Source organism: Lutra lutra, chromosome 1 (genome assembly GCF_902655055.1).
Source record: "Lutra lutra chromosome 1, mLutLut1.2, whole genome shotgun sequence".
Taxonomy (NCBI): Eukaryota; Metazoa; Chordata; class Mammalia; order Carnivora; family Mustelidae; genus Lutra; species Lutra lutra.
The window spans coordinates 60,064,453-60,092,445 of NC_062278.1; the positions used below are offsets into that span (position 1 = coordinate 60,064,453).

The 27,993-nt window shown below is 35.0% G+C and overlaps 1 protein-coding gene across 3 annotated transcripts; it reads left to right on the forward strand.

The window, feature by feature from the left end:
* The first annotated feature begins 537 nt into the window (after positions 1 to 537).
* LOC125097159 (OX-2 membrane glycoprotein-like) lies at positions 538 to 27,983 on the forward strand. 3 transcript variants are annotated; one of them, XM_047724674.1, is made up of 6 exons: positions 538 to 667; positions 10,101 to 10,439; positions 11,317 to 11,616; positions 16,701 to 16,803; positions 18,459 to 18,553; positions 27,798 to 27,983. In XM_047724674.1, the coding sequence occupies exons 1-5, from the start codon at positions 604 to 606 to the stop codon at positions 18,544 to 18,546; spliced, it is 894 nt and encodes a 297-aa protein (XP_047580630.1). In that variant the 5' UTR covers positions 538 to 603; the 3' UTR covers positions 18,547 to 18,553; positions 27,798 to 27,983. The 3 variants fall into 3 exon arrangements, with proteins under 3 accessions (XP_047580630.1, XP_047580640.1, XP_047580621.1); XM_047724684.1 differs by having other exon boundaries at positions 18,459 to 18,549; XM_047724665.1 differs by having other exon boundaries at positions 18,459 to 18,542.
* Positions 27,984 to 27,993: the final 10 nt, after the last annotated feature.

Here is a 27,993-nt window from a genome sequence, read left to right on the forward strand (position 1 = left end):
GTGCCTGTTCTTTTTAAAATTTTAATACATAAATAGTATTTAATTTGAAAGTAATGATTTTACAGAAAACTTACATTTTTAATTTCCTATTTCAGTTTGAGGCAATGATCATGGGGATTTAGAGGCCAAAAGGAGGATTTTTAGAAGCACAGCATACCTCTGGGGAGAGCAGTCTTTTCACTTGATCTCACTCATTGTGGATAAACTAGTTTGCATGTTATTATGTACATACATAACAGGACATGAAAGACTGGGAACAGTTAATAACACTGTCAAAAGAAGAGCTAATTAAATTTTCTTGCAAGTTGGCAGGTAAGTTTTCAGAACCTGTGTATGAATCTACGACAGCTACAGAGCAACAAGCACATAATGTTGAAGAAAATCGCAAGCATAGACCTGAGATTCCAGCAAATTGGAGGCTAAGCAGACAAGGAAGTCCACAAATGCTGCAAGATCAGAGAGCTTTTCGGTTTTTGTGTTTGCATAAATGGTTAATTAGTAACAGATTTCAGTGAGAAATTGAAAAGGTAACTGCTGTTTCAGAACTAAAGTCCAGCTAGAGAATAAAGTGCTCCACGTGTTACTGAAGATTTTATAAATTTCATGGGCTTTCCACTCCATTTCATCCTCCATCTCCTCATGCTTCCCATCTGGGTACAAGGATCAGGTAACTCTTCACTTTATCTTGCAAATGCATTGTGGCCAGAAATCAATGGCAAATAAATACCAGGGTGGTCTTTCCACTTTTGTAAAGTTACAGGAGCAGAGCATTATGTTTGAGTCTGCATGTTAATCATGTAGTTATTCAGGTTGTTGGTAACCAAGTAGCTCACATTAGAACAGCCACAAACCTGCTGGAAGGAAATGGGCCCTTTTGCAAGTCAGTTAGCTAGTTAACTAGCTAGGTACCTAATTAGTGAGTTCATTAATTTTGCAGTAATTCTTGTAGCCCATTTGTGTTAAGTTTGAATTTGACTTGTTTTGGTCCCCAAGAGGTTTTTCAATTTTATGTTGTTAAATCTGGTCATTGTTTCCTTTGTGGGTTTGCTTATCATTACAAACTAAGGTACTCCTGCTACATTACAGATGTAATAAATATTCAAGTCCTGATATTTTCTAGTCATTTAAAATTATTTGAATAAAGATATGTGATTCAATTCCATCTAAAACCTGTTGGGTTCATGGTAAGGGCAGTCACTAATGTTTTGTAGGAATTTAGTTGAGAAAATAAAATGATTTCTTCTAGTGAAGGAGTTTTTCCAGGGAGAAGTAGCATTGAATTCAATTAGATAATTTAATCAAAAGTTGAATGGGAGTGACACATGCTGAGGACAAAAGAAGCATGACAGGAAGAGGAAACCAGTATGCCTGAGTTTTACTTCTTCTTAACTTCCTTGAGCCTTTAAAATACAAAATGGAGAAGGATGGTTCTGACATCAGGTAACTCAGGATCTAGTGGGGGAGATGAGCATGTGGACAAATAATGATAAAGAGATGTGGCAAGCACAATTTTAGAAATTGTTACAGAAATAGTGATAGCTTATTTGTTACCATTTAGACTTTCATTAGGTATTACAGGTATACCCAACTTTCTGAAGGTTCATATTACATCATTTTGCTTTTATTTATTTTATTTATTTATTTTTTAAAGATGTTATTTATTTATTTGACAGAGAGAGATCACAAGTAGACGGAGAGGCAGGCAGAGAGAGAGGGAAGCAGGCTCCCCGCTGAGCAGAGAGCCCGATGCGGGACTCGATCCCAGGACCCTGAGATCATGACCTGAGCCGAAGGCAGCGGCTTAACCCACTGAGCCACCCAGGCGCCCCTCATTTTGCTTTTATTAATGAGCTACATTACTACCTGTTGTTGCTAACCAAAAAAAAAAAAAAAAAAAAAAAAAAAAAAAATTGAGGAGGACTTTCACTTTTACAAAAAGGCCCTCCTGTACTAATGTAGGTCCTTTGTAAAAGCAAAATGATATAACTGCAACTTTCAGAAAGCAGGGAATATTCTTCACTTGAAACATTTTGGGTTTATGAAAGGTTTCACAGGAACACGCTATTTTCAGAGAGCAAGGGAAACCTGTATTGGGTCTTTCTTTGGGTGCAGGGTCTACACACCCATGATCACTGAAATGTCTTGGTGATTTACAACTGTCATTATATCTACACATTCTTTTCAATGCTCACAATACCCTGTAAGTCAGGTATCACTAAGGCCATTTTGCAGATGAAAACCCTGAGGCTTAGAAAAGTAAACGATTGCTTTAGAACCATACTTTTTGAAATTAGCAGAGGTTAAGACATCATCATAGGTCTTTTGTTCCCTAATGAAATACTATTTGTACAACAAGTATGCTCTATGTATTTAAATATTCTCCAATGCTGTGTACATAATGAATTTTTAAAAAATATTTGAAAAAAATTTTTGTTTATAATTTGAATGTAATAACCAAGGAAAGTAGATGAAAAACAGAACACAATATGAGGTAAGTGTTCACAATATGAAGTAGATGAAGTATATGCTTATTTTTTTTAACCTTTGCATTTAAGTAAGGCAGGCATATAGGAAAGTGTACAAACATAAGTATGCAGTCTGATTAATTTTCATGATTATACCAACATATCTATTATAGATCAGGAACAAAATGTTAATAGCATCCTAAACTCTTATTCGTGCCCTGTTTCTTTCATTTCCTAAGAATGCTACTATTCAAATTTCTTACCCCGTAGATTCTTTTTTTTCTGTTGCAAATGTAATCATTTAGCATTTATTCACTTTTATTTAGTCTCTGGCTCAACAACATATTGGCGAGTTTTATCCATATTGTTGAAAGTAGATGTAAAAGTAGAAAATAGATGAAAGTAGTTTATTAAATTTCATTATTGTATAAAATCCATTGTATAAATACCATAATTTATTTATCAATTCTGTTATTTGCATTTGGATAATTTTTTGGTTTTGACTATTGCAAATAGTATTTCTATGAACATTTTGTACATATGTTTTGAAGAACATATATATGCATTTCTATTAGATATATATCTAGGAGTAGATTTTTCTGATGATAGGATATGTCTATGTTCAGCTTTTTTTTTTTAATTGAAGTATAGTTGATACACAATCCTACATTGGTTTCATGTGTAGAACATGGTGATTCAGTCATTCTATGTGTTATACGATGTTCATCACAAGTGTAGCTACTGTCTGTCACCAGTAGCAGTACAAGTAACAATGCTGTTACAGTACCATCGACTATCAGGCCAAAGGGTTTTTCAGTTTACACTCCCATCAAAGTTGTATGAATTGTGTTTTCTATATATCTTCACCAAATTTGGTATTGTTTGCCTTTGATGTTAGTCATTCTGGTGCGTGAGTAGTCTGGATTTTAATTTGTATATGTTTGATGACTACAGAAGTTGAGCATCTTAAATATGTTTATTGGTTATTTAGGCATTCTCTTTAATGATGTGCAATTCATGTATCTTGCTCAACTTTCTATTGAGTTGTCTGTCCTCATCTTATTGATTTGTAGAACCCAAGTCCTTGGTCATATATGTGCATCGCAAACATCTTCTCTTACTCTATGTATTCTCTTTTTACTTATGAAAATTTATCATTTTTTATCATTATTATCATTTGATAGACTGCAATTATTAAATATTAAAGTAGGCCAATCTTTCACTTCTGATTTTTTTTATCATGTCATATTCCTAAAAAAGGAATAACATATCAAATAACTGTTGATGTGTGCCCTTCTTAAGGAATCGTTGGCTACTCCAGCCAAGTAGATGTTCTATAATACTTTATTTTTGAGATGGTATTCTATTTGAAGCATTTGAAATGGAATTTTTTCTCTAGTCTTAGATGGGAGTCAATATATAATTTTTTCCACATTGATATCTAATTTACATCGTTTCTTAGAAAGATAATCTTTTTCCCCACACCTATGCACTGTCTGTTCCATTTGTCTTATATATCAGATGACCATATATTTGTGGGACCATTTCTGACTCTATTTAATTGTATTTCATCTGTTTCCTTATCCTTGAATAATTATGACATTGTATCACTTTAGCTTTATATCTGGATAGTAAGTCTCCAGTTTATTGCCTTGGCTTTTTTAGAATCTGCTTGTCAAATCCAGAATTTAAAAAAAAAAAAAACCTGCTTGAAATTTTAGTAGATTTGCATGGAATCTAAAAATCAGCTTGAAAAGAATTGACATCTTTATTTTTTTTCTTAACTATGATATATCTTTCCACTTATGTAAGTCTACTTTATTTTTTTTCCCAGACTTATTTTTTAGATTTCAGTAAAGAGGTCTTATATATCATTCAGTGGATTATTCCCTATGTATTTCTTTCTTTTTACCTAGATAGGGAGGCTATTGTAAATGGCATTTTTAATTTTTTCCCATTTGCTTATTGAAGATATATAGAAATAGAATTGATTTCTTTAAAAAAATTTATTTTTTAAAACTGTTTTAGGCTTACAGGAAAACTGAGAAAATAGTACAGTGTTCCCCTATATCTCTTACCCAGTTTTCCCTATTATTAATGTTTTACATTAGTATAGTATGTTTGTTATAATTAATAAATTAAATTTGATATATTTTTCATAACTAAAGTCCACAGTTTATTTGTATTCCTTGACTTTTAACTTCTTGTTTAAGGATCCCACCCGACACCACATTACATTTATTCATCATGACCCTTAGGGTCCTCTTAACTATGACTGTTACCTCAGAATTTCCTTGTTTTTGATGACCTTGACTGTTTTCAGGGGCCTGGTGAAGTATTTTGTAGAATTACCCTCTATCAGAATGTGTCTGATCTTTTTCTCATGACTAGACTTCCAGTTATGGATTTGGGAGAGGAAGAACACAGAGGTAAAAGGCCATTTTAATTACATTGTATCAAGTGTACATACTATTAACTCATAGCCATATAAGATACATTTATAATACAGTTAGATTTTCAAGTTTCAGTCTGCACTCCTTGGCATCCCCAGTCTCCTAAATAATTTTTAATTGAATACATTAAGGTTCACTTTATGTGCTATAAGTCTCTATATGTTTTGACAAGTGCATAACATCATATATCAACCATTATAGTATCATACAGGATAGTTTCATTGTCCTAAAAAATCCCCTGTGTCTCACCTATTCAACTCTTCTCCCTACTCCAAACCCCTGGTTACCACTGATCGTTTCACTGTCTCTATAGTTTTATCTTTTCCAAGATGACCTGCTCTTGGAATCACACAGTGTGTAGGCTTCTTCTTAGTTCATTTTCATTCACTTAGCAATATGCATTTAAGGTTTATCCATGGTGTGCATGTATGTGTGTGTGTGTGTGTGTGTGTGTGTGTAATTTGATAGCTCATTTCTTTTCATGGCTGAATAATATTCTATTGTATAGATGTACCATGGTTTACTCATTCACCTATTGAAGTCATCTTGTTGCTTTATATTTTTGGTGATTATGAATAGGAGGCTATAAACATGTTCAAGTAGGTTTTTATGTGAATATAAGTTTTCAAATCAGTTGGGTAAATACCTAAGAGTACACTTGTTGGATCTCATGGTAAAAGTATGTTTAGTTTTGTAAGAAACTGCCAAACTGTCTTGCTGAGTAGCTGTACAATTTTGCATTAGAATTGGAAATGAATAAGAGTTCCTGCCACTCCACATCTTCACCAATATTTAGTATTTTTTTTCTTCCCCTTCCCAGTCTAATACACGTATAGTGGAATCTCATTATTGTTTGAATTTGCAATTTTCTAACAACAAGAGATTTCACATGTCTTTTCATGTGCTTATTTGCCGTTTATACATCTTCTTTGATGAGGTGTTCATTTAGATTTTTTCCTATTTTTTTTAAATTAGGTTGCTTGATTTCTTTCTTCTTCTTCTTTTTTATTTTATGTATATTTTGTATGTAAGTCTGCTAGGGCCTGAATGTTTATGTCCCCTCAAAATTCATATGCTGAAATTTTTACCCTCTAAGTTTATGTTATAAGTAGGTGGAGCCTTTGGGAAGTGAGTAGGTCAGGAGGGCAGAATCTTCATGAATGGGATTAGATTATTAAAAAAAAAAAATCCACAGAATTTCCTAGTTCTTAACACCATATGATGACACAATAAGAGTTCTATGATCCAGAAAAGAGCCCTTACACAACCATGATGGCACCCTGATCTTGGACATCCAGCCTCCAGAACTGTGGAAAAAATTTCTGTTGTTTATAAACTATCCAGTCCATGTTATAGCAGTCTGAATGGCCTATGAAGAAGTCCTTTATCAGGTATGTATTTTACAAACACTTCCTTGCAGTCTGTGGCTTGTCTTTATATTCTCCTTATGTTGTCTTTCAAAAGCAAAAGTCTTTAATTATAATAAAGTCCAACTTAGCAATTTTTTTTCATTCATGGATCATACTTCTGGTATTATATCTAATAACACATTACCAAACTCAACGTCACTTAAATTTTGTCTTACATTTTCTTCTAAGTTTTGGGCTTTTGCATTTTTAATTTAGGTCTATAATCCATGTTCAATTAATTTTTGTTAGTTAGGGGTCTGTATTAATTTTTTTAACATATGGATATTGTAGTAGATTGAATAGTGTGCCTTCCTGCCTCCCCCCTCCACTTATCTATCTGAAATCTCAGAATGTGATCTTATTTAGAAATTCGGTCTTTCCACATAAAATTAAGGTAAAGATCTCAGGATGAAATCACCCTGGGTTGGGTTAAAGAGTCCAAAACACCTTGATTTAGGACTTCTGACCTCTAGATCTGTGAGAAAATAAATTGTGTAAGCCATGAAGTTTGTGGTAATTTATTATGGCAACCCTAGGAAAATAATCAGATACTCAATTGTTCCAGCATCATCCTTTGCTAAAAAGACTATCCCTTAAAGAAGATGTGGTATATATACACAATGGAATACTATGCAGCCATCAAAAGAAATGAAATCTTGCCATTTGCGACGACGTGGATGGAACTAGAGGGTATCATGCTTAGCGAAATAAGTCAATCGGAGAAAGACAACTATCATATGATCTCCCTGATATGAGGGAGAGGAGATGCAACATGGGGGGTTAAGGGGGTAGGAGAAGAGTAAATGAAACAAGATGGGATTGGGAGGGTGACAAACCATAAGTGACTCTTAATCTCACAAAACAAACTGAGGGTTTCTGGGGGGACGGGGGTTGGGAGAAGGGGGGTGGGTTATGGACATTGGGGAGGGTATGTGCTATGGTGAGTGCTGTGAAGTGTGTAAACCTGGCGATTCACAGACCTGTACCCCTGGGGATAAAAATATATTATATGTTTATAAAAAAATAAAAAAAATAAAATATATAAGATACCAAAAAAAAAAAAAAAAGACTATCCTTTCTCCATTGAATTTCTTTGCACTGTTGTCAAAGATCAGTTAACATTGTGTATGTGCATCCATATCTGGACTCTATTCTGTTCCATTGATCTCTTTATCTGCTCTTTTGCCAATTCTGCACTGTATTGATTACTGTAGTTTTAGAATAAATTTTGAAGTTAAGTAGTATCAGTTCTTCAACTCTGTTCTTCTCCTTTCATGTTATGTTAATTATTCTGGGTCTTACTTCTCTATACGAACTTTAACATTGAGTCTTCCTATCCATGGACATGGAATGTTCCTCATTTAGTTAATTCTTCCTTGATTTGTTCATTACAGTTTTATAATTTCCCTTATATAGACCTTTTATGCATTGTTAGATTTATACCTAAGTAATTCATTTGGGTTGCTTATCATGTAAATGGTATTGTGTTTTTACAGGAAAGTGACTGACTTTTGTAAAATCACCTTGTAATATTACAGCTTTGCTAAAATTGCTTTTTTTAAAAGATTTTATTTATTTATTTGACAGGCAGAGATCACAGGTAGGCAGAGAGGCAGGCTGAGAGAGGAGGAAGCAGGCTCCCTGCTGAGCAGAGAGCCTGATGTGGGGCTCAATCCCAGGACCCTGGGATCATGACCTGAGCTGAAGGCAGAGGCTTTAACCCACTGAGCCACCTAGGTGCCCCCTATAATTGCTTATTAGTTCTAGGAGTTTCTTTTGTTGATTCTTTCTGATTTTCTACATAGATGATGATATCATCTGTGAACAAAGACAGTTTAATACCTTCCTTTTCAATTTGCATACATTTTATTTCCTTTTCTTGCCTTCTTGCATTAGGAAGAGGCTTAAAGTATGATATTGGAAAGGAGTAGTAAGAAGGGACATCCTTGCCTTACTCCTATTTTTTAGTGGGGAAGTTTCGAGTTTTGCTAGGTGTAAGTTTGTGTAGATATTCTTTGTCAAGTAAAAGGAGTTCCCATCTTTTCCTATTTTACTAAGTTTTATTATGCATTGGTGATGGATTTTATCAAATGCTTTTTCTGAATCTATTGATATGATCATTAAATATGTTCTGTTTTAGTCTGTGGTTTAAATAAATTACATTACTTGATTTTCAAATGTTGAACTAGCTTTGCATATCTGGGATGAATCTCACTTGACCATGGAGCATATTTTTTTAATACTTTATTGGATTCAATTTGCTAATATTTTGTTTAGGACTTTTGAATTTATGTTCATAAGAGATATTGGTCTATAGTTTTATTTTCTTGTAATATCTTTAGCATTTTCTTTTTAATTCTTTTTAAAGTGTCAATATTTATTTTTACATTATCCATGCATTCTTGCATGTGTCAACTTTTCCATGAGAGTCTATACTTAGCTGATTTTAATTCCATCTGATAATTTCAAAATCTGTAATATATTTGAATCTGGCTTGGACAATTGTTTTGTCTCTTCAGATTGTTTTTATTTATGGCTTTTAGCATGACTTACATAATTTTTTTGTTGAAATCCAGACATGACATATCAGATAATAAGATCCAAGGTAAGGGGATGCCTGGGTGGCTCAGTTGGTTAAGCCACTGCCTTTGGTTCAGGTCATGATCCCAAGATCCTGGAATCGAGTTCCACATCCGGCTCCTTGCTCAGCAGGGAGTCTGCCTCTCACTCTGCCTCTGCCTGCCACTCAGCCTGCTTGTGCGCTCTCTCTCTTTCTCTCTTTCTGACAAATAAATAAATAAAATCTTAAAAAAAAAAAAAGAACCAAAGTAAGTAGAGCTTTAGCATGGGTTTTATGTTAATCTGGCAAGGAGTTGGGTTGTGTTTACTCTTTAAATAAGTCTATGCTTAAGGGTTTCAAATTCATGTACTTTTTTTTTTTGTTTCTGTCTCTTCTGCTGATTTTGAATTTTTCTAAGATCTCCTTGTTAATAAAAGTCTGAGACTTGCAACCATATCAGCTGTAATCCATTGTCACTATATTAGATCTCTATTGACGTGATGATGAAGAGTTGGGGAGGGAAGTATTTTAAAATCTTACGTTCAAATTTCACTCTTTTGTTGGGCCTCTGATCCTTGGCCGTGGCCATCACAAGTTTTCTTACTTTTTTACTCCTCCTTCCCCACCTTAGGTAAGATAGGAAAGCTAAAGGGAACCAGAGTACGGTCCTTGTCCTTCTACCTGCGTAAGATAAGGATCCTGTAAAGTCTTTTCCCTGGAGAGGAGGGTTTTTTCTTTTAAATAGAAAACGGCCTGGGCTTATTTCAATGTGGTTACTTCCCCCTTCCTTTGCCAAAGATATGAGGTGATTTTTCTTGGCTCTTCACTGTAAGAACCTGGAGGGGTTCATGCTGGCGAAACTGACAGAATTTTAGGTCCTCTCTAAGATTAGAGTCCTGAGGAGTTTATTACCCTCAAGCTAATTCATATTCAACCTCCAGAAATTCATCAAAATTACCATTACTTGTGTTGGTCAATTTATGTTTCAATTTTTGTACTCAATAAATATTTATTGATTAAGTAGTATATGCCAGAGACACTTTTAGAAACCACTTATCAGCGGTGAAGAAGATAAGAAAGTTCATTTTCTAGTGGGAAAGAGACACATATAAAAAGATAATTATAAAACAGAGACATAAGTGCTATGATAGGGGTAAGTCCAAGGTAGTATGAAAGAACATTTCTCCTAATTCATACTGAGTTTTATTTTCAGGTTCCCCACACAGAATAAAATACAAAAATAATGAAACAGCTGTATTTGGAGAAAATGTGACCATCTTCTGCAACTTAACAACTCCAGCAGATATTGTGCAAATTACCTGGCAGAAGATTCAAGGTTCTTTGCCACAAAATATTGGCACATATAGCAGTGTATATGGAGAAACGATTCTTCCACCATACAGAGATCGACTGCACTGTGAGGTCATCGAACCCAATTCCTCATTCATAACTATCCGTGAAGTAACATTTGAAGATGAAGCTTGCTACAAATGTCTATTTAATGTGTTCCCGCATGGCAGCCATGGGGGACAAATCTGCCTTACCATTATAGGTATGTAAATGTTTTGTGTAGAGTCAAAATTTTGAGGATGTGGTCTTTCAAGGTTAAGGTCCAGAGAAAGAATGTCAGAGAAGGAAAGATTATAATAGAGGCCACCCATGCTTTTGTTACACAGAAGAAAAAAAAATGGAAACCAATGATAGTTGTATGATTTTCCATTTTCACACAGTACAGGACCAGGCATAACATTTAGGTCTTCTGACATCGCATCTAACTTTTTACACTGCACTGATTTTAATCTGGTAGGTAAAGTTCATGGATGGCATCAGAATTTTCACTGGGGGGGGGGGGGGGCGCCTGGGTGGCTTAGTGGGTTAACCCTCTACCTTCTGCACAGGTCATGATCTCAGGGTCCTGGGGTCAAGCCCTGCATCTGGCTCTCTGCTCATCAGGAAGCCTGCTTCTCTCTCTCTGCCTGACTCTCTGCCTACTTGTGATCTCTCTCTCTCTGTGTCAATATATAAAAAATAAATAATCCTTTTAAAAAAAAGAATTTTCGCTGGGAAAGAGAGGAAAAGAAAAAGAGTGGAGAAAATGGAAGAGGAAAGAAGACAGACAAGAAGAATTAACAAAATGTTGAAAGAATAGTGATAGTATCAGAGTGTCTCCTCATTATTTTGCTGTAAATTTAAAGTATTGGAGGTTTATATAAGGTAATTTAAAGGTTGAATGAAAGTGGAGATATGAAGCATTTCTCTTCAATTGGAGGATGGTAGGTGCAAGAGATGGAATTGTGAGGTTTTGCAAAATATGAGGAGAGGTGTCTGAAAGGGACATGTTTCAACATTTTGTCATCATATAAATATTTGGGGAAGTCTATCTTTAACATTTTTTTATATTTAATTTTCTGTCTCCTTTTTTGTCTCAGCTCTATCTGGATTAAAAACTGAACTCCAGTCCAATCTTGACTCTGAAGATTTTCTTAGATTTATTTACTCAGCTGTGGGAAAACCTGTTCCCCAAATATCTCTTTTCCCATCACAAGTCTTGATTAATCCACCTGAGGAATACCTTGCTCAGAATCCAAATGGCACAGTGACTATCACTAAAATGTGCAACATCTCCTTGGAGGCTGTGAGGTCCCTAGGTCTCCAATATCTGACTGTACACATGGATCATCCTCTAAGGAATGAAGAGAAGATTGTTCCCTTGTCAGTCAAACAAGAATGTAAGTAGAAGTAATAATCAACAAGGGGAAATGTTTTAAAAATTCATATCAGAAGTGCATGTGTAATTGTCTATTTTTAGAAATGTGAAGTCATTGTGATACATGAGCATGCTTAAATGAATGAAGTAATGAAAACTTTCTCTACTCCAGTTCTGCCTCCAAGGGTCACTGTTCTTAAATGGCAAATTTTTAATTCATCTACCTTAACTGCTTTCCATTGAATTTCTGCCACAGTCAGTGAAGATCAGGTTCACTTACACCCCCTTCAACTTTTCCTCCTCCCAATATAGTTCTTTTCTTCCCAATATAGTTCTTTTGGTGATTACCTCTACAACCTTCAACAGTGTGATAAAATTTACTTTTGTGTCATCCACCATAGGAAGTCTCTTAGCAGCCAATTTTTCCTTGCCTATCTTCCAGCCAAGCTCTGTCAATTGTACCCTTTGTTTCAAAGCCATTGTTAAACAAAGTATGGTTTTCCTTAAAAATTTAAGTAATAATTTAAATATACTTATGTTTCTGCATTTATATAATTTCCTATAGAATTTAAATAATTTTTTTTATATTTCACCTAATCTTTTGACACTGAAGCATTTTTTCTCTATATATTTAGTGTAAATACTGGTATATTGGAGTTTTCATATACCATCTTACTATTGTTTTCTATTATTTGACCTGCTTCATGTCCCTTTCTCTCTCTTCCTGAATTTTTTTTGGGTTATTTATTTTTGTTTCATTTACCTCCTCCATTAATTTGTTAACTATATGTTCCGTGTAGTTTAAGTGGTTCACTTGGAGACTGCAACTTGCATCTCTTGACTTATTAGAGCCTAATATAATTTATTATTTTTATTATTTTTCAGGTAATACAATAAGCTTATACGAATTTCCACTCCTGATGTTGTCATTTTGTGCATTTCATTTAACTTATTCATTTATTTAAATTTTTGTTTGTTTGAATATAGTTGACACACAATGTTATATTAGTTTCAGGTGTATGTCTTATTCATTTTAATTCTATATATATATTTAAATGCCAAAATATATTATTGTTTTTTCCTGTTATCCATAGTAATATTCTTTTAGATTTATCCTTTCTATTGTTTTTTATTTCTTTGTCTATGTCCAAAGTTTTACTTATCTTCTGCCTAAAGAATTCTCTCTAGTTTTTTCCTTAGCGAAGATGTATAGATGGCCAATTCTTTTAATATTTTTGGTCATAAAATGTTTAACTTTTGAGGTACATTTTTATAGGATTTTTAAATTTCAGTTTTGATAGTTATTTTTTTCATCACCTTGACAATGGTATTTTACTAGCTTCTGACTTTCATTATTTCCTTTGAAAAAGTATATATCAGTTTTATGGGTTGTCCTTTGAAAGGAATGTATCTCCTCTTCACCCTGGCTGCTTTTAAGACTTTTTCCTTGTATTTATTTTAGGTTAGTTTTATTGTTAGTGTTTTGGTGTCACATTCTTTGTATTTATCTTGCTTGTATTTTCTTAAGCTTCTTGAGTCTGTGGGTTAATGTTTTTCATAGCTTTTGGAAAATGTGTAGACTCAGGAAAATGGTGAGGATTTCTCCATAATTTGTTATAATCATCCAAGAACCAAACAGCATCACTAGTCATCAATGACACTGAATCATAAAGTTTGAATGAATGAAGGAGACATCATATCTTTTGGAAGTTTAACAGTTTTTCTGCATAACCAGCTATGGGAATATTGGAATAAGTTGCTTAGTACATAGTCCAGATGGGTTAACCATAACCTCATTTAAACCTACGATATCTCATTAGTCTGTGAATTAAATAAACTGTGGACTAACCTAAATAAAGCACAAAAAATGACTACTGTTTCATGTGATTGATAGGTTGCTTGTTACATAAATTTAGTTTAAACATCTTTCTGCCCTCAGATCTTATAGAGTAGTCCTCCATTATCTTTGATCACCCATTGTTACTGCTGAGAAGTCAAATGTCAATCAGATAATCATAATAGTAAATATTACTGTATCTTCTCTCTGATAATACAGTATCTTCTCTTTATCTAGAGTTCTGAAACGTCCTAGTGCTATTTTTAGGGTATTTTATCTTATTTTTAATACTTCAATGTTATTGGCATTTAATCAGCTCACACAATTTGGAGACTCAAATCCTTCAACTCTGAATATTTTCTTATTTCTTTGAGAATTTTCCACCTATTCACTTAACTTATTCTCTTTTTATAAACCTCAATTAAGTGGACATTAAAACATTTCAATTGAACTTTATTTTCTTTTTTTAAAAAATATGTCTCTTTTTCTTTTCTTCATAGTATCAGGGAGATTTTAAAAAATTATCTTTGAACACTTTAATTTTTCCTTCTTTTGACAATCAGGTTTATATTTTTGAATTGCTTTTACAACTTAAGATTAATTTTATAATTGACTTATTTTTCATATCCAATTTTTCCTGCTGTATGAAAATAATATCTTGTCAAATCTATCTGGGAATAATAATTTAGAAGTATTGTAATATCCTCTGTTTTTAAAATTATCTCTTCCACTCTCCCCCCGACCCACTACCATATGTATGTATTTATTTATTTATTTAAATTTGAAGTACGATCTATGCCTAATGTGGGACTTGAACTCACAATCCTGAGATAAAGTGTCTACATGCTCTACTGAGTGAGCCAGTCAGGTGCTCCCCATCACTTTAATTTTACGTTTCTTTTTCTCAGTCTTTCTTACTTTGATTACAGGTTTTATTCAAAGTCTGGTGAGCCCCGACTGGAGGATTATAGAATCTTTATTTGGCTAATTGTATCTTGTAAAGAACGACTTTTGTTTGCAGAAAGCAGGCTGCTGCTCTCGACAGTTAGCCAGGAGACTCAAGAAGCCAGAATGTGGAGGGCTATACTCTGCGCCTCTGACTCTGTACTGTATTTATTTCCGGTATATTCATTAAATTACTTAACTGCCCCTTCTTTTCTTTTCTTTCTTTCTTTTTTTTCTTTTTTCTTTTTTGGCTGCACATTAAGCACACCTGCCTCTCCAGAATTCTGTTTTCAGATACGTAAATGGGTACTTTCGACTCTAAGTTTCATTCTGTGATCCACCCTCCTTCTTTGGCCCTCTGAGTACAAACGCTCTCCAGGTTCTGCAGGGCTGTCTCTGCCCGACGTCAACTGCTTTTTGCACACAGGAGCTGTAGCTTCTCGCATCCTACACCTTCAACCCACTCCTCTACCCACTTTACACCTTTGGTAAGTTTGTTGAAATCTCTTGCCAATGAAGATCACTCTTCTGTTTGTTGTTTTTCATTTAAACATTTTATTTTTGTTACTATAATTTTAAGGAAATCATAGGAAGGAGTAGAGGTAAATATTTTGTCATGTGTATTTCTTGAAACTGAGTTTAATCAGCTCCTTTTTTCCTGAAAGTTTCCCCAAATCATGAGATTGGAGTATGTCCATTGAATACCACATGTACCTCCCATCAATCTATTAGCTCGATTATTATATATATATATATATATATATATATATAATTTGACAGAGAGATCACAAGCAGGCAGAGAGGCAGGCAGAGAGAGAGGAGGAAGCAGGCTCCCTGAGAGAGCAAAGAGCCCGATGTGGGGCTCGATCCCAGGACCCTGAGATCATGACCTGAGCCGAAGGCAGCGGCTTAACCCACTGAGCCACCCAGGCGCCCCATATTAGCTGGATTATTATATTAATTTCACTTCTCACTGAGCTTCAATTGTCTGTAAAGAAGTAACTTATCAATTTAGAAGAGAATTCCTCCTTCCTTAGCTTTGTAACAAATTTTAGGGATATAAACCCCTGATTCTATTGAGTTCTTCTATAGAGACTTTATTCCCATGGTTTATTATTGCCTACTTCAGGGCTCTGTTCATATTTTAGGCCCATTCAGCCTCCGTCGCCCATTTTGAATGAGCTAAGTATTAAAAAAATAGTTAAAACTAAAAACCGAAACAAAGTGATGTCTGAATAGTCAAAAATAAATCACAAAATTTCTCACATGGATTTTCCTAATAGTATCAACGAAGAAGTAATTAGTAGCAAGAATTTCTCTTCAATGGTAATGAAAAATTGAAAGCAGCAAATTAAATAGAAATAAGAGGTAACAATGAACAGAAAAATGATCTCAGTCAGAAAAAGGACCCCGAAATATACCAGAAGCAGACCTACAAATACAAAATGTACAATAATTCATGCCATTTAATGTAAGTACAAATTTCCTTGAGGTCCATCACATAGTGCATAGGTTCATTTTTATATCTAAGAATTAGCTAAGAATTCTTAGATATTCTTATATTTTAAGAATCATGATAATCATGATGACCTTTGGTTAAACTTAATTAAAATAGAAAATATAAATTATATTCAGAAGGCTACATAGAAAGAAGTGGCTTGGAATACAATTTAGGAACACCATGGTCAAAATAGCTATCATGAAGTGTCGGTATTTAAAATTCCGTAATTTCTTTTCATAATACTGGAAGCTCTAAAATCAGACAGAACAGAATTGCTTCCCAATTTTGCCACTTAATCACTATCTATCTTTGGACAATTTTCTTAACGTCTCAGAGCCTTTGTTTCCCCATCTATACCTAATAACCGTACTCAGTTGATGTAAATCACCCTTATAAGATGCTTATCACATCACTTAACACATTAATCTTAAATACTAATTATTATCATTAAAAAGTTTATTTTCTGGGGCTTTAGCAGATTCTTTGAAAGTTCCATTTTAGTAACTGAATAGTATTTCAATGTGACTACATTATATTTTTCTTAAACATTTTCTTTTGTTGAATATTTGGGTGGTTTTGTCTTTTTTGCTTATTCTTGAGTGTCATCAAATGGTATTAAATATTGTCTGTGTTCAATTTGAATACACATTAGCATATTCTTTTATAAAATTGAATATGGCCAATCATCTCATAGTATCAATTTGAATGTCAACAAAACAATGGCAAATCAAAAGATCATTGGCAGATTTAAAGTGCCAAAATGGCAGTGTAATGTATGGAAAATATAGTCCCAAAGAACATGTTTCTGGTTTGTGTCTTTCAGGTACTTCTCATTCTCCTTATACTTGGTTGCGTATCGTTGGTCTACCCATACTTCTGTTATGTTTTTTGTCAATTGTTATCTATCTTATTTGGAGAAAGAAAAAGTAAGTTGCATTCTACCTGTCTATGTCAGGGAAGATAGGTAAAATAGGGGCTAGTTTTAAATATGAAGAAAGGACATATCAAGGGCTTTGGCAAAAGTTATCATGGAAAGAATGATGATGCAAAACTCTTTTCTATTTACTTAGTAATTCCGGCAGTCAAGAGTTTATTCTTGTTCAAATGACACCGTACTGGGATTGTTATAAAAGTATGCTGTTAGTCATTTCTGGTGAATTGAGCCTAAGATTCTTCCTTTAGAACAGATTTGGAAGGAGAGAGCATATGAACTTCAGACAGCTGGTGGGAGGGGATCCACTGAGTGGTGAAGAAGGCTGAGATTGGAAGCAAGAGATAAATCTACCTCACAAAGCCACAGTAAGATGAAAGTAGTCTCACTTTATAGGACTAACGTAATAACGTATCTATTTATTTATTCAACAGATACCTCTTGAGTGTCTGAACTGCTATGCATTATTCTCAGTGAGGGCAATAGAGGCACAAATAAACAAAAATTTTAGAAGCATATGTCTCAATAGGGAGAGATAGTCAATGAAAAGTTAAAAGAAAGCAAGGGAACACTGGCTGGTGTTCTAACACTACTTAGAAAATAAGGCAAATGATGTAATTGGAAGAGACTATGGGACTAGTTTATACTGAGTGGTTGCTCTGAGGAGTTGACGTTAAAATTGGGACCTGGATAAGAAAAGAGTTGTGAGTGACATTCTCATAGAAGAGTATTCCAGACAAAAAAGGAGGAGTTATTGTAGGTACCAAGGTGGGAATGAGCTTGGTGTGTCCCAGGACAAAATGAGGTAAGTGTGCATAGAACAATGATTTAGAAATAGAGATGGGCTTTAGAACAGCTAAGGCCCTTAGGCCTTGAAAGGCATTTGGGATTTTTGCTACTTACAATACCAAACTATTGAAGTATTTAAAACAAGAAGGTAGAAGGATCTGATTGACACTATAAAAAGATCTCTGTCACTGGAACATGGACAAAATCTCTTAGAGCTCCAGAATGAATGAAAGAAGGTTTTTAAAGAGGTGATTGCCATAGTCAAGTTGGCAATCAACAGTGGTCTGGACTAGGGTGGTAGCCCTTGGAACTGAGGAATTAGGGAGAGGTTTAGGATGACAAGATTTGTACCTGGATAGATGTGGGCAAAGGGGAAAAGGGAGAAATTATCTTGATGATTCTAAACATTTCAACAAAGATTGAAGAAACCTTTTTATAAATGGGGAAAAATTAGAGGGAGAACAAATTTTTAGGGAGGATCAAGAGTTCTATTTTGAACATGTTAATTTTTAAATGCTTATTTGACATCCAAGAGAATATGTCAATTATATATGAACCTGGAATTTACAGAGCAGATGAGAGGTACACATTTGGGAGTGTAGTGGGTATTGGGTATGTTCTTCTACAGGACAAATCTTAAGTTATGACTCTTACTATTATAGGTTAGAAATAACCTTCAAATTCTGTTAATGCAGTATTTTTATGCTGAATTAAACACTGAAAACATATTTTGATCAATCTCTAAAGAGATCTCGATCTCCCAATTTTTATTCATAGAATACTCTTGCAATCTATTGCCATTAGGGGGAGTGTTTGGGCTGTCTTCCTCTTACCGATTTATCAATGTCATCCTACCTATAGGTCAGAGAATGCTCTTGAAACCACACCCCAGCTGAGCCAGCCTGATGTGGAATCTTTAATCAACCAAGTTTTTCCTGTATACAGGTAATTGGTAGGTGTGTGACTTTTGCTGTCATTGTGCATAATTCAAATTTAAGACTTAACTTTCCATATTAAATCATCCATTTGGTAGAAGTAATTATCATTTGAAAAATAAATGGAAACAGACTTGTTTATATAATCCCGTTTCATGAACTAGTGGGTTCATGTGAAATTGTATTAAGGACAATATTTCTTTTCTTTTTTTTTCCTTTTTTAAAAAATTAACATATAATGTATTATTAGCCCCAGGGGTACAAGTCTGTGAATTGTCAGGCTTACACACTTCCCAGCACTCACCGTGGCACATACCCTCCCCAATATCTAAACCCAACCACCTTCTTCCTACTCCTCCAACCCCCGGCAACCCCCAGTTTGTTTTGTGAAATTAAGAGTCTCTTATAGTTTGTCTCCCTCCCGATCCCATCTTGTTTCATTTTTTCCCTTCCCTACCCCCCAAACCCACCACTTTGCCTCTCAAATTCCTCATATCAGGGAAAGCATATGATAATTGAAGAACAATATTTCTATTCGTCCCCTAATTCAGGACCCTTCCAACCAATACCACCAGTTGAATGACTGCTTTGATTTTGTTTTTGGGTTTTTTTTTTTTTTTTCCTGAGTGTTAATAAATATGAGCATGTCTTGGTGTACTTCTTTCCCATTCAGGTTTCCCTTTCTGTGAGGTTCTTATCTATATCTTCATGTAATTTCTGGTTGATTGTCTGTATTTGCAGAATATTCTAGATTTTTTATGTACTAGGCAGTGATTACTTCTCCTTATTTGGTACCACTCTACTAAATTTCTCAGTTATATCATCAAAAGAACAGAAATCTTTAAGCTTTGATGTTGTTAAATCCATCAATTTTTCACCTAACAGTTTGAGTTTAGGGACTTATTTAAGAAGTCATCATTGGTGTAAGTTCACAGAAATATAATCACATTTATTAGCTTCGTATTTTTCTATTTCATATTTAAGTATTTTAACTTTTGTACATAATGTAGGAATGACATATATTGTTAATTTTCATCATATAATGAGCCAGGTTTCCCAACATCAGTTATATACAATCTGTCCTTTTCCTTATTGATGAGCTCTGTTTTTAGCTCTCTCAAGTAGAGAGTTTTGTTGCATGGTTTAATTTTTTTGTTTCTTCATGATTGCATGTAGTTTTTTATTATGGTCTTATGTTATGTTAAAATGTGGTAGGGAGAGATCCCTTTTTGTGTTTTTTAAAGACACATCCCATTCAGGGATACATACACACTCATGCACATCATGAAATAAGTTTATTTCATTTAAAAAATATAGCTGGAGTTTTGGTTAGTCTTACATTGAATTGACAGATTAATTTAATTTAGAGAGCATTGTTATCTGTACAATATAATTTAGTTCACCCATAAATATGCTATCTATTTATTCAAGTCTTTCTGAATGCCTTTTAGGAAAGTTTTAAAATTTTCTCTCTGTAGGTTTTGTGCTTGCTAAATTAATTCCTTGGTACTTTTAATTTGTTCACTATGATGAATGATGTTTTAATTTTTTAGCGAAATTTCCTAGCTGGTTATTAGTGATTTAGGAAAAGCTCTGGATTTTTTAGGTTAACTTGTTAGGATTTTTTAGGTTAATTTTTTAGGTTAATTTGGAAACTTTGGTAAACTCTTCATTACTTAATAGTTTTTCTGTTTATCTAAAAGTTTTCCATTTAGATAATCATCTCTTGTGCACTCAATGACATTTTTGTTTCTTTCTTTCTAATCTTTATACCTTTTTTAATGTTAAATAACACCAGTTACCTTTGTCTTGCTTTTCTGCAATTAAAGACTGTTTTAAATTTCACTAAATATAATATTTGCTGCAGTGTTTGGCTATTAAGCATATTATTGAGTTTAGAAGGTATTTAAATATTTCTATTTTCTGTCATTTTATCATATATAGATTGTTGAACTTAAGTAATTTTGTATCTGTTAACATAGTCATATGAATTTTCCATAGTAGTCCATTAATATGATAAACAACATTGAGAGATATCTAGTGTTAAACCATTCTGGGAATATTTTTTTGCTTATATTTATAAATAAAACAGGACAAATTATATATATATATGTATATGGGAGATACATATATATATGGGAGATATATATATATATATATATATATATATATGGATAAAGAAGATAGGACAGGACAAATATATATATATATATATATATATATACACACACACACACACACACACACACGGGAGAAATATATATATATATATATATGGATATATATGAAAAAAAAGATGTGATTGATATCTATCTATATATATATATCTGAATATATATCAATTAACAATAGCAATTCACAGACATGCTAAAATTAGTCCATGAATCTCCTTCATAGATAACCCAGGTGCTTTTCAAACTGCTGCTCCTGTGCTGGGTCTCGGAGTGATATGATGTGCCGCCCCCTTAAGAGTCTCCATTTTTATATCCTGTATCCTGTATCTTATATTCTGGCTCTCCCCAGATTAAGCCCCACCAATTTTCAAAGCTCCTGGAGTTAAGTCCTGCTGATTTTCAAAGCCAGATGTTAGTGTTGCAGGATTACAGGGCTCCTGTCTCACGGAGTGGAAGAAAATCTCGTGGACACAAAAGGGTAAAGTGAAGTGAAAGTTTACTAAGTGAAGGTGAGAGCAGAAAGGAAAGAAAAAGCTCTCTAGAGTGAGAGGGGTCCCGAATGGGTTGCCAAATGACGGCTGTTAGTGGCGGTCTTTTATTAAGGACTGACCAGGAAGCTTGTGGCCTTGAGATTCTTGCGCTGTCTTGGCATGCAAGTCTCCAAGGAATCTGGAAGCAAGGCTGTCAGGACCTGGAAGGGCCTGTGGCTGCCAAGATATGGTTACTTTTAAACATGATCTCACTAATACGCAGAATTTAAGCAACAAGGTAGAGGATCATGGGGGAAGAGAGGAAAAAATGAAACAAGACTAAACCAGAGAGGGAGACAAACCATGAGACTCTTAATCTTAGAAAACAAAACCTGGGGGCGCCTGGGTGGCTCAGTGGGTTAAGCCGCTGCCTTCGGCTCGGGTCATGATCTCAGGGTCCTGGGATCGAGTCCCGCATCGGGCTCTCTGCTCAGCAAGAAGCCTGCTTCCCTCTCTCTCTGCCTTCCTCTCCGTCTACTTGTGATCTCTCTCTGTCAAATAAATAAATAAAATCTTAAAAAAAAAAAAAAAGAAAACAAAACAAAACCTGAGGGTTGGAGGAAAGGGGGGATGGCGAGAAGGGGTGGCTGGGGAATGGACATTGGGGAAGGTATGTGTTATGGTGGGTGTTGTGTAAGACTGATGATATCACAGACCTGTACCCCTGACACAAATAACATGATATGTTAATTTAAAATAAAATAAAATAAAATAAAATAAACATTAAGTCTCTAAGGCAGCCAGGATCTCCTTGAGGAAGGTCACGTTTTGCATGTTTCAGATATCAGTGAGCTGCAAGCTGTAAGACAATTTTAATTTAAGCTGCATTTCTTTTGCCTTTGTTTCCCACATCATTATGAGGTTTCATCCTCCCTTCCCTGTATCAGAGCCCGGGGTGCCTGATGTGGGGCTTGATCCCCTTGGTCCTCAAGGAGGACCTCTGCACCTGTGATATCCCTACTGCTTATAGGTCACCCTGCTGGAAGTTTGGTTCATGGCTGCATCTCTCCCCTTCCTACCCTTTTCAATGGGACTTCTGTTTATGTCTTATCTGTTGAAAAGTCTATTCTGCCAGTCTCGAGTTGTTTTCAGAGTGAGCTGCTTCACATGTAGCTGTTGCCTGGGTGTGTCAGCGGGAGGATGTGAACTCAGAATCCTCCTATTCTGAAATCTTCCCCCACTCCCCTGTCCTGTTTTCTTAATAACAGCCACCCTGGCCTGTGTCAGGTAATATCTCATTGTGGTGTTGATTTGCATTTCCTTGATGATTAATGACATTGAGTACTTCTTCACATACCTATTAGCCATTTATATCTTCTTTGGAGAAGTATCTGTTCAAATCTTTAGCCTATTTTTTAGTTTGTTATCAGTTTTCTTGCTGTTGAATTTCAGGAGTTCTTTATATGCTTTGGAGATTAACCTTTCTTCCCCCCAACCCACTCGACGGAGTCTTAATTCTTCCACTAACTAGCCTTTTTAAAAAAAATTTTTAAATTCAATTAATTAACATTTAATGTATTCTTTGTTTCAGGGGTACAGGTCTGTGATTCATTAGTCTTATATAATACCCAGTGCTCATTATAACACATGCCCTTCCCGATGTCTATCACCCAGTTACCCCATCCCTCCACCCCTCTCCCCTCCAGCAACCCTCAGTTTGTTTCCTGAGATTAAGAGTCTCTTATGGTTTGTCTCTCTCGCTCTGGTTTCATCTTGTTTCGTTTTTTTTTTTTTTCCCTTTCTTCCCCTATGATCCTCTGTCTTGTTTCTTAAGTTCCATATATCAGAGAGATCATATGATAATTGTCCTCTCCTGGTTGACTTATTTCTCTTAGCATAATACCCTCTAGTTCCATCCATGTTGTTGCAAATAGCAAGGTTTCTTTTTTGATGGCTGCATAGTATTCCATTGTGGATATACACCACATCTTCTTTATCCATTCATCTGTTGATGGACATCTAGGTTCTTTCCATAGTTTGGCTATTGTGGACATTGCTGCTATAAACATTGGGGTGCATGTGTCCCTTCAGATCGCTACATTTGTATCTTTGGGGTAAATATCCAGTAGAGCGATTGCTGGGTCATGGGGTAGCTCTACTTTCAACTTTTTGAGGAAACTCCATACTGTTTTCCAGAGTGGCTGCACCAGCAGTGTAGGAGGGTTCCCCTTGGAGATTAATCTCTTATCAGGTAGATGGTTTGGAAACTTTTTCCAGAGGTCAAGTTATCTTTTATCACTCTCACTGATTAATTTAAAAACATACCTGGAAACATGCCCTAAATAAAATGAAACCTTGTTTTAAAAACTCATTAGGCCAAATGATGTAACTCCAAGTTGAAAGAAGTTAAGATGCAGAGGCTTAGGGCAATAAACCGTCTGCAAGGGACTGGAGGACCACAAACATTTTGGGCTTGAGTCAAGACCTTTAAGATTCATGTGGAGAGTGAACCCTGAAAGCCACCAAAAGCTGTTGCCTACCCTGGAACTACTTGCCGGTGTATCTGAGTAATTGTTTCCTGTTTCATGGATCAAATATGTGCAAATAGGTTACAGTCTTAGATGCATTAATAACAGTGAGAAACCAATATTTGCATTCTTGTGGTGAATTTTCTGTTTTCTAAGGACTCCTGAAAGAATTTCTGCCCATTCTATAGCTGCCCTTTCAGTCTGTTGTTCCTTTGCTATGCAGTTGCTTTTTAGCTTCATATCGTCCCATTTGTCTATTTGCGTTTTTGTTGTCTGTACTTTTGTCATAGCCATGAAATCATTGCCAAAATCACCCTAATGAAACCTTTCTCCATGTTTTCTAGGAGTTTTATAGTTTCAGGTTTTACATTTAAGTCTTTAATCTATTTTGAGTTGATTTTTCTGACATTGTAAAGGAAGGGCCCACTTTCATGCTTTGGAATGTGGATATTTAGTTTTCCCAACATCATTTATTTAAGAGATGATCCTATCTCTATTGTGTGTTCTTGACTCCCTTGTAAAAAGTGGTTGACCACAAATGTGTGGATTTATTCCTGAATTCTCTAATCTATTCCCAATGTCCATATGTCTGTCATTCTACCAGTTCTGCACTGTTTTGATTACTGTAGCTTTGTACTATATTCTTTTTTTTTTAAAGATTTTATTTATTTATTTGACAGACAGAGATTACAAGTAGGTGGAGAGGCAGGCAGAGAGAAAGGAAGGGAAGTAGGCTCCCTGCTGAGCAGATGAGCCTGGGATCATGACCTGAGCTGAAGGCAGAGGCTTTAACCCACTGAACCACCCAGGTGCCCCTTTGTACTTCTGACATCAGGAAGCATGATGCTTCCAGCTTCGTTCTTCTTTCTCAAGATTGATTTAACTATTCACGGTTTTTTGTGTCCCATGTGAATTATAGAATTGTGTGTCTTTTAAAATTTCTGTCAAAAAATGCTATGGGAATTTTGATAGGGATTGCATAAGAAACCCAACTCTATTCCTTAAGGAGCTAGAAAAAGAAGAAAAAACTGATCTCAAAGTTAGCAAAAGGAAGTAACAAAGATTTGAGCAGAAATACATGAATTAGAAAAAAAAGAAAAATAGTAGAAAAAATGAACAAAACGGAAGGTTGGTTTTTTGAAAAGATAAAAAAAGTTGATAAACCATTAGCTAAACTAAGAAAAAGAGTGAAGACTCAAATAAAATCAGAAATGAAAGAAGACCAATGTACTATAAATAAAAAGGGTAATAAGACCCTATTATGAAAAATTACACACTAACAACCTGGGTAACCTATAAGAAATGGATAAATTCCTAGAAACATCTAACCTCCCATGATTAAATCATAAAGTAGAAAATCTGAATAGACCTATAACTAGTATGGAGAGTAAATCAGAAATCAAAAAACTTTGAACAGAGAAAAGGCGAGGACTGTATAGCTTCACCACTGAATTCCACCAAACATTTAAACAAGAATTAATGCCAGTGCTTCTCAAACTCCTTCAGAAAAATTGAAGGGGATGAATACTTCCAGACTAATTTTTTGAAGCCCTTCACTACCTAGACATCACAGCCAAAAATGTCACAAGAAAAACAGCTTCCAGCCAATATTCTGAAAAATATAGATGTAAAAATCTTTAATAAAATACTGGCAGACTGAATCCAACAGCATATTAAAAGGCTCATACAGGATGACCAAGTAGGATTTATCCCTGGGATGCAAGGATAATTCAATATCTGAAAATTAATGAACATGCTACACTGTATTAACCACAATAAAGACTAAAAATCACATGATCATCTCAACACATGAAGAAAAAGGATTTGAAAAAATTCTAAACACTTTCATGATAAAACCTTGAAGAAATTAGGTATAGAAAGAAGGAAATTATCTCTTCATAATAAATGTCATGTATTAAAAACCCATAGCTAACAACCCACTCAATGGTAAAACACTGTAAGCTTGACCTCAGTGATCAGGAAAACAGCATGAATGTTCACTCTTGTCTCTTTTGTTTAACATAATATTGGAAGTCTTAGCCAGAGTAATTAATGGAGGGGAAAAAAAAAAGGCATACAAATCAGTAAGGAAGACCTAAACTGTCCCTGTTTGCTGATTCCATGATCTTATATGTAGACAATCCCAAAGACTCCATAAGAAACTTTTAAAACAAATAAGCAATTTCAGTAAAGTTGCAGAATATAAAATCAACCCACAAAAATCAGTTGTGTTTCTATACACTAACAATGAACTGTCTGAAAAGGAATTTGGAAAAACAATTCCATTTACAATAATACCAAAAGGAGTAAAATGCTTAGGAACAAACCTAACAAAGGAGGTGAAAGACTTCGTACTGATCCGAAGCATTAATGAGGGGCACCTGTCTGGGTCAGCTGGGTTTGAGCTCAAGGTGGGTGTAGAGATTACTAAAAATAGATAACTTAAAATTAATGAAGGAGGGACGCCTGGGTGGCTCAGTTGGTTAAGCAGCTGCCTTCGGCTCAGGTCATGATCCCAGCGTCCTGGGATCGAGTCCCACATCGGGCTCCTTGCTTGGCGGGGAGCCTGCTTCTCCCTCTGCCTCTGCCTGCCATTCTGTCCACCTGTGCTCGCTCTCTCTCCCTCTCTCTCTGACAAATAAATTAAAAAAAAATTAATGAAGGAAATTAGAGAAGACACAGCAAATGGAACAATATCCCAGTAATATATTTGAAGACTTAATATTGTTAAAGTGTCAGTCTTTAAATTTTTATGACCAGCTTGTCATTTTCAGAATTTTATCCATTTTTGTGTTTTCAAATTTGATATGAATGTTCATAACATTGTCTTATTTTTTCTATTTGTTATGTCAGTTCTACTTCTCATATTTCATTCTATATTGTTTCTTTTTTTTCTAATTTTCTTAGTAATTTTTTAGTGATGGGGGAGGGTTAGAGGGAGAGGGAGAGAGAAAATCTTAAGCAGGCTCCACTACCAGTGCAGAGCCCCATGAAGACCTCAATTTCACAACCCTCAGATCATGATCAGAGCCAAAATCAAGAGTCAGACACGTCACAGACTGAGCCATCCAGGTACCCCGATTTTCTTAGTAATTTTTTGCCACAGGTTTGCTCAATTAATTTCTAGAAAAAAACTTTTTTTTTTTTTAAGATTTTATTTATTTATTTGTCAGAGAGAGAAAGAGAGAGAGCACAAGCAGGCAGAATGGCAGGCAGAGGCAGAGAGTGAAGCAGGCTCCCCACAGAGCAGTTTGAGTCTCTGATGCCATTTATAGGATGTGTACCAGCAGGCAAGCCTAGTCTAGGAGGTTAAATGTAGGTTAGTGAGAGTGGGGGGGTGGTAGTGATAAGCTCTGGAGAGCTGGGAATGTGCAGGTTTTGATGTGCTTCTGGCTTTGTGAGTAGGTTTACCCTATGACACTTGAAGTTGCATGCTTGTGATATTTGCGTGCTCCTCTACAAATGATAGCTTTGATGAAAAAAGTCTAAAAAAAAAATATACCTGTGAAGCAGGGTTTATAAAAGATGACGTGGAATTCAAAGTTATTTTTCTTCAATATGAAAATTAACTCCTTGTCTTCCTGCACCAGGCACCACCTTATGACATTTAATGTCACTTTGATCCTCTGTCCTTTGTGTGTCTCTCTTCATTGTTGAAGTTTTTTTAGACTTTTCTCCTTGATTTTCTTTTATATATATATACATATATAACATATAATGTATGACTTATTTCAAGGGTACAGTTCTATGAATCATCAGTCTTACACAATTCACAGCACTCACCATAGCACATACCCTCTCCAGTGTCTATCTCCTTGATTTTCTTAATTTGATCTTCTTAATGTGAGTATACTCTGCCTATAAGTTGATTTTCTTTTATGTATCCTGTGTGGCTGCCCACGAATCATTTAATCCTTTGATTACGTTTGTCTGGAAAGCTCATAATTTACAGCCCTCGGATTTACAGGCCCATGGATCCTTAAATAAAAGCTCTTTCCTAGCACCTTGTTAGAGGGTGGTGGTAGGAAAACAGGAAGGTTTCAGGAAATAAATAATTCATAGATCTGTTTCTCTCTCTCTCTCTTTCTCTAAGAGCCAAGAACTCTGGAACTTGTTAAAATAAAAAAAGAATCCTTCTCATCAAAGCAAGTGGAAGGAAATCCCTCCCAGTAAGAAGACAACCAACCAACCAACCAACCAGTCACTCTGAAAGAAGAGATCATTAAGTTTGAATACAGAATTTGATTCTGGATAAAAATAAATGTGCATTTTTAAAAAAGTGTCTATTG

Excerpts from the sequence above, each read along its gene's own strand:
- LOC125097159 (XM_047724665.1), top strand. The coding sequence starts at position 604 with ATGGGCTTTCCACTCCATTTCATCCTCCATCTCCTCATGCTTCCCATC. Across the intron at positions 10,440-11,316 it reads AATCTGCCTTACCATTATAG|CTCTATCTGGATTAAAAACT; the intron begins GTATGTAAATGT and ends TTTTTGTCTCAG. Across the intron at positions 18,543-27,797 it reads CAAGTTTTTCCTGTATACAG|AGCCAAGAACTCTGGAACTT; the intron begins GTAATTGGTAGG and ends TCTTTCTCTAAG.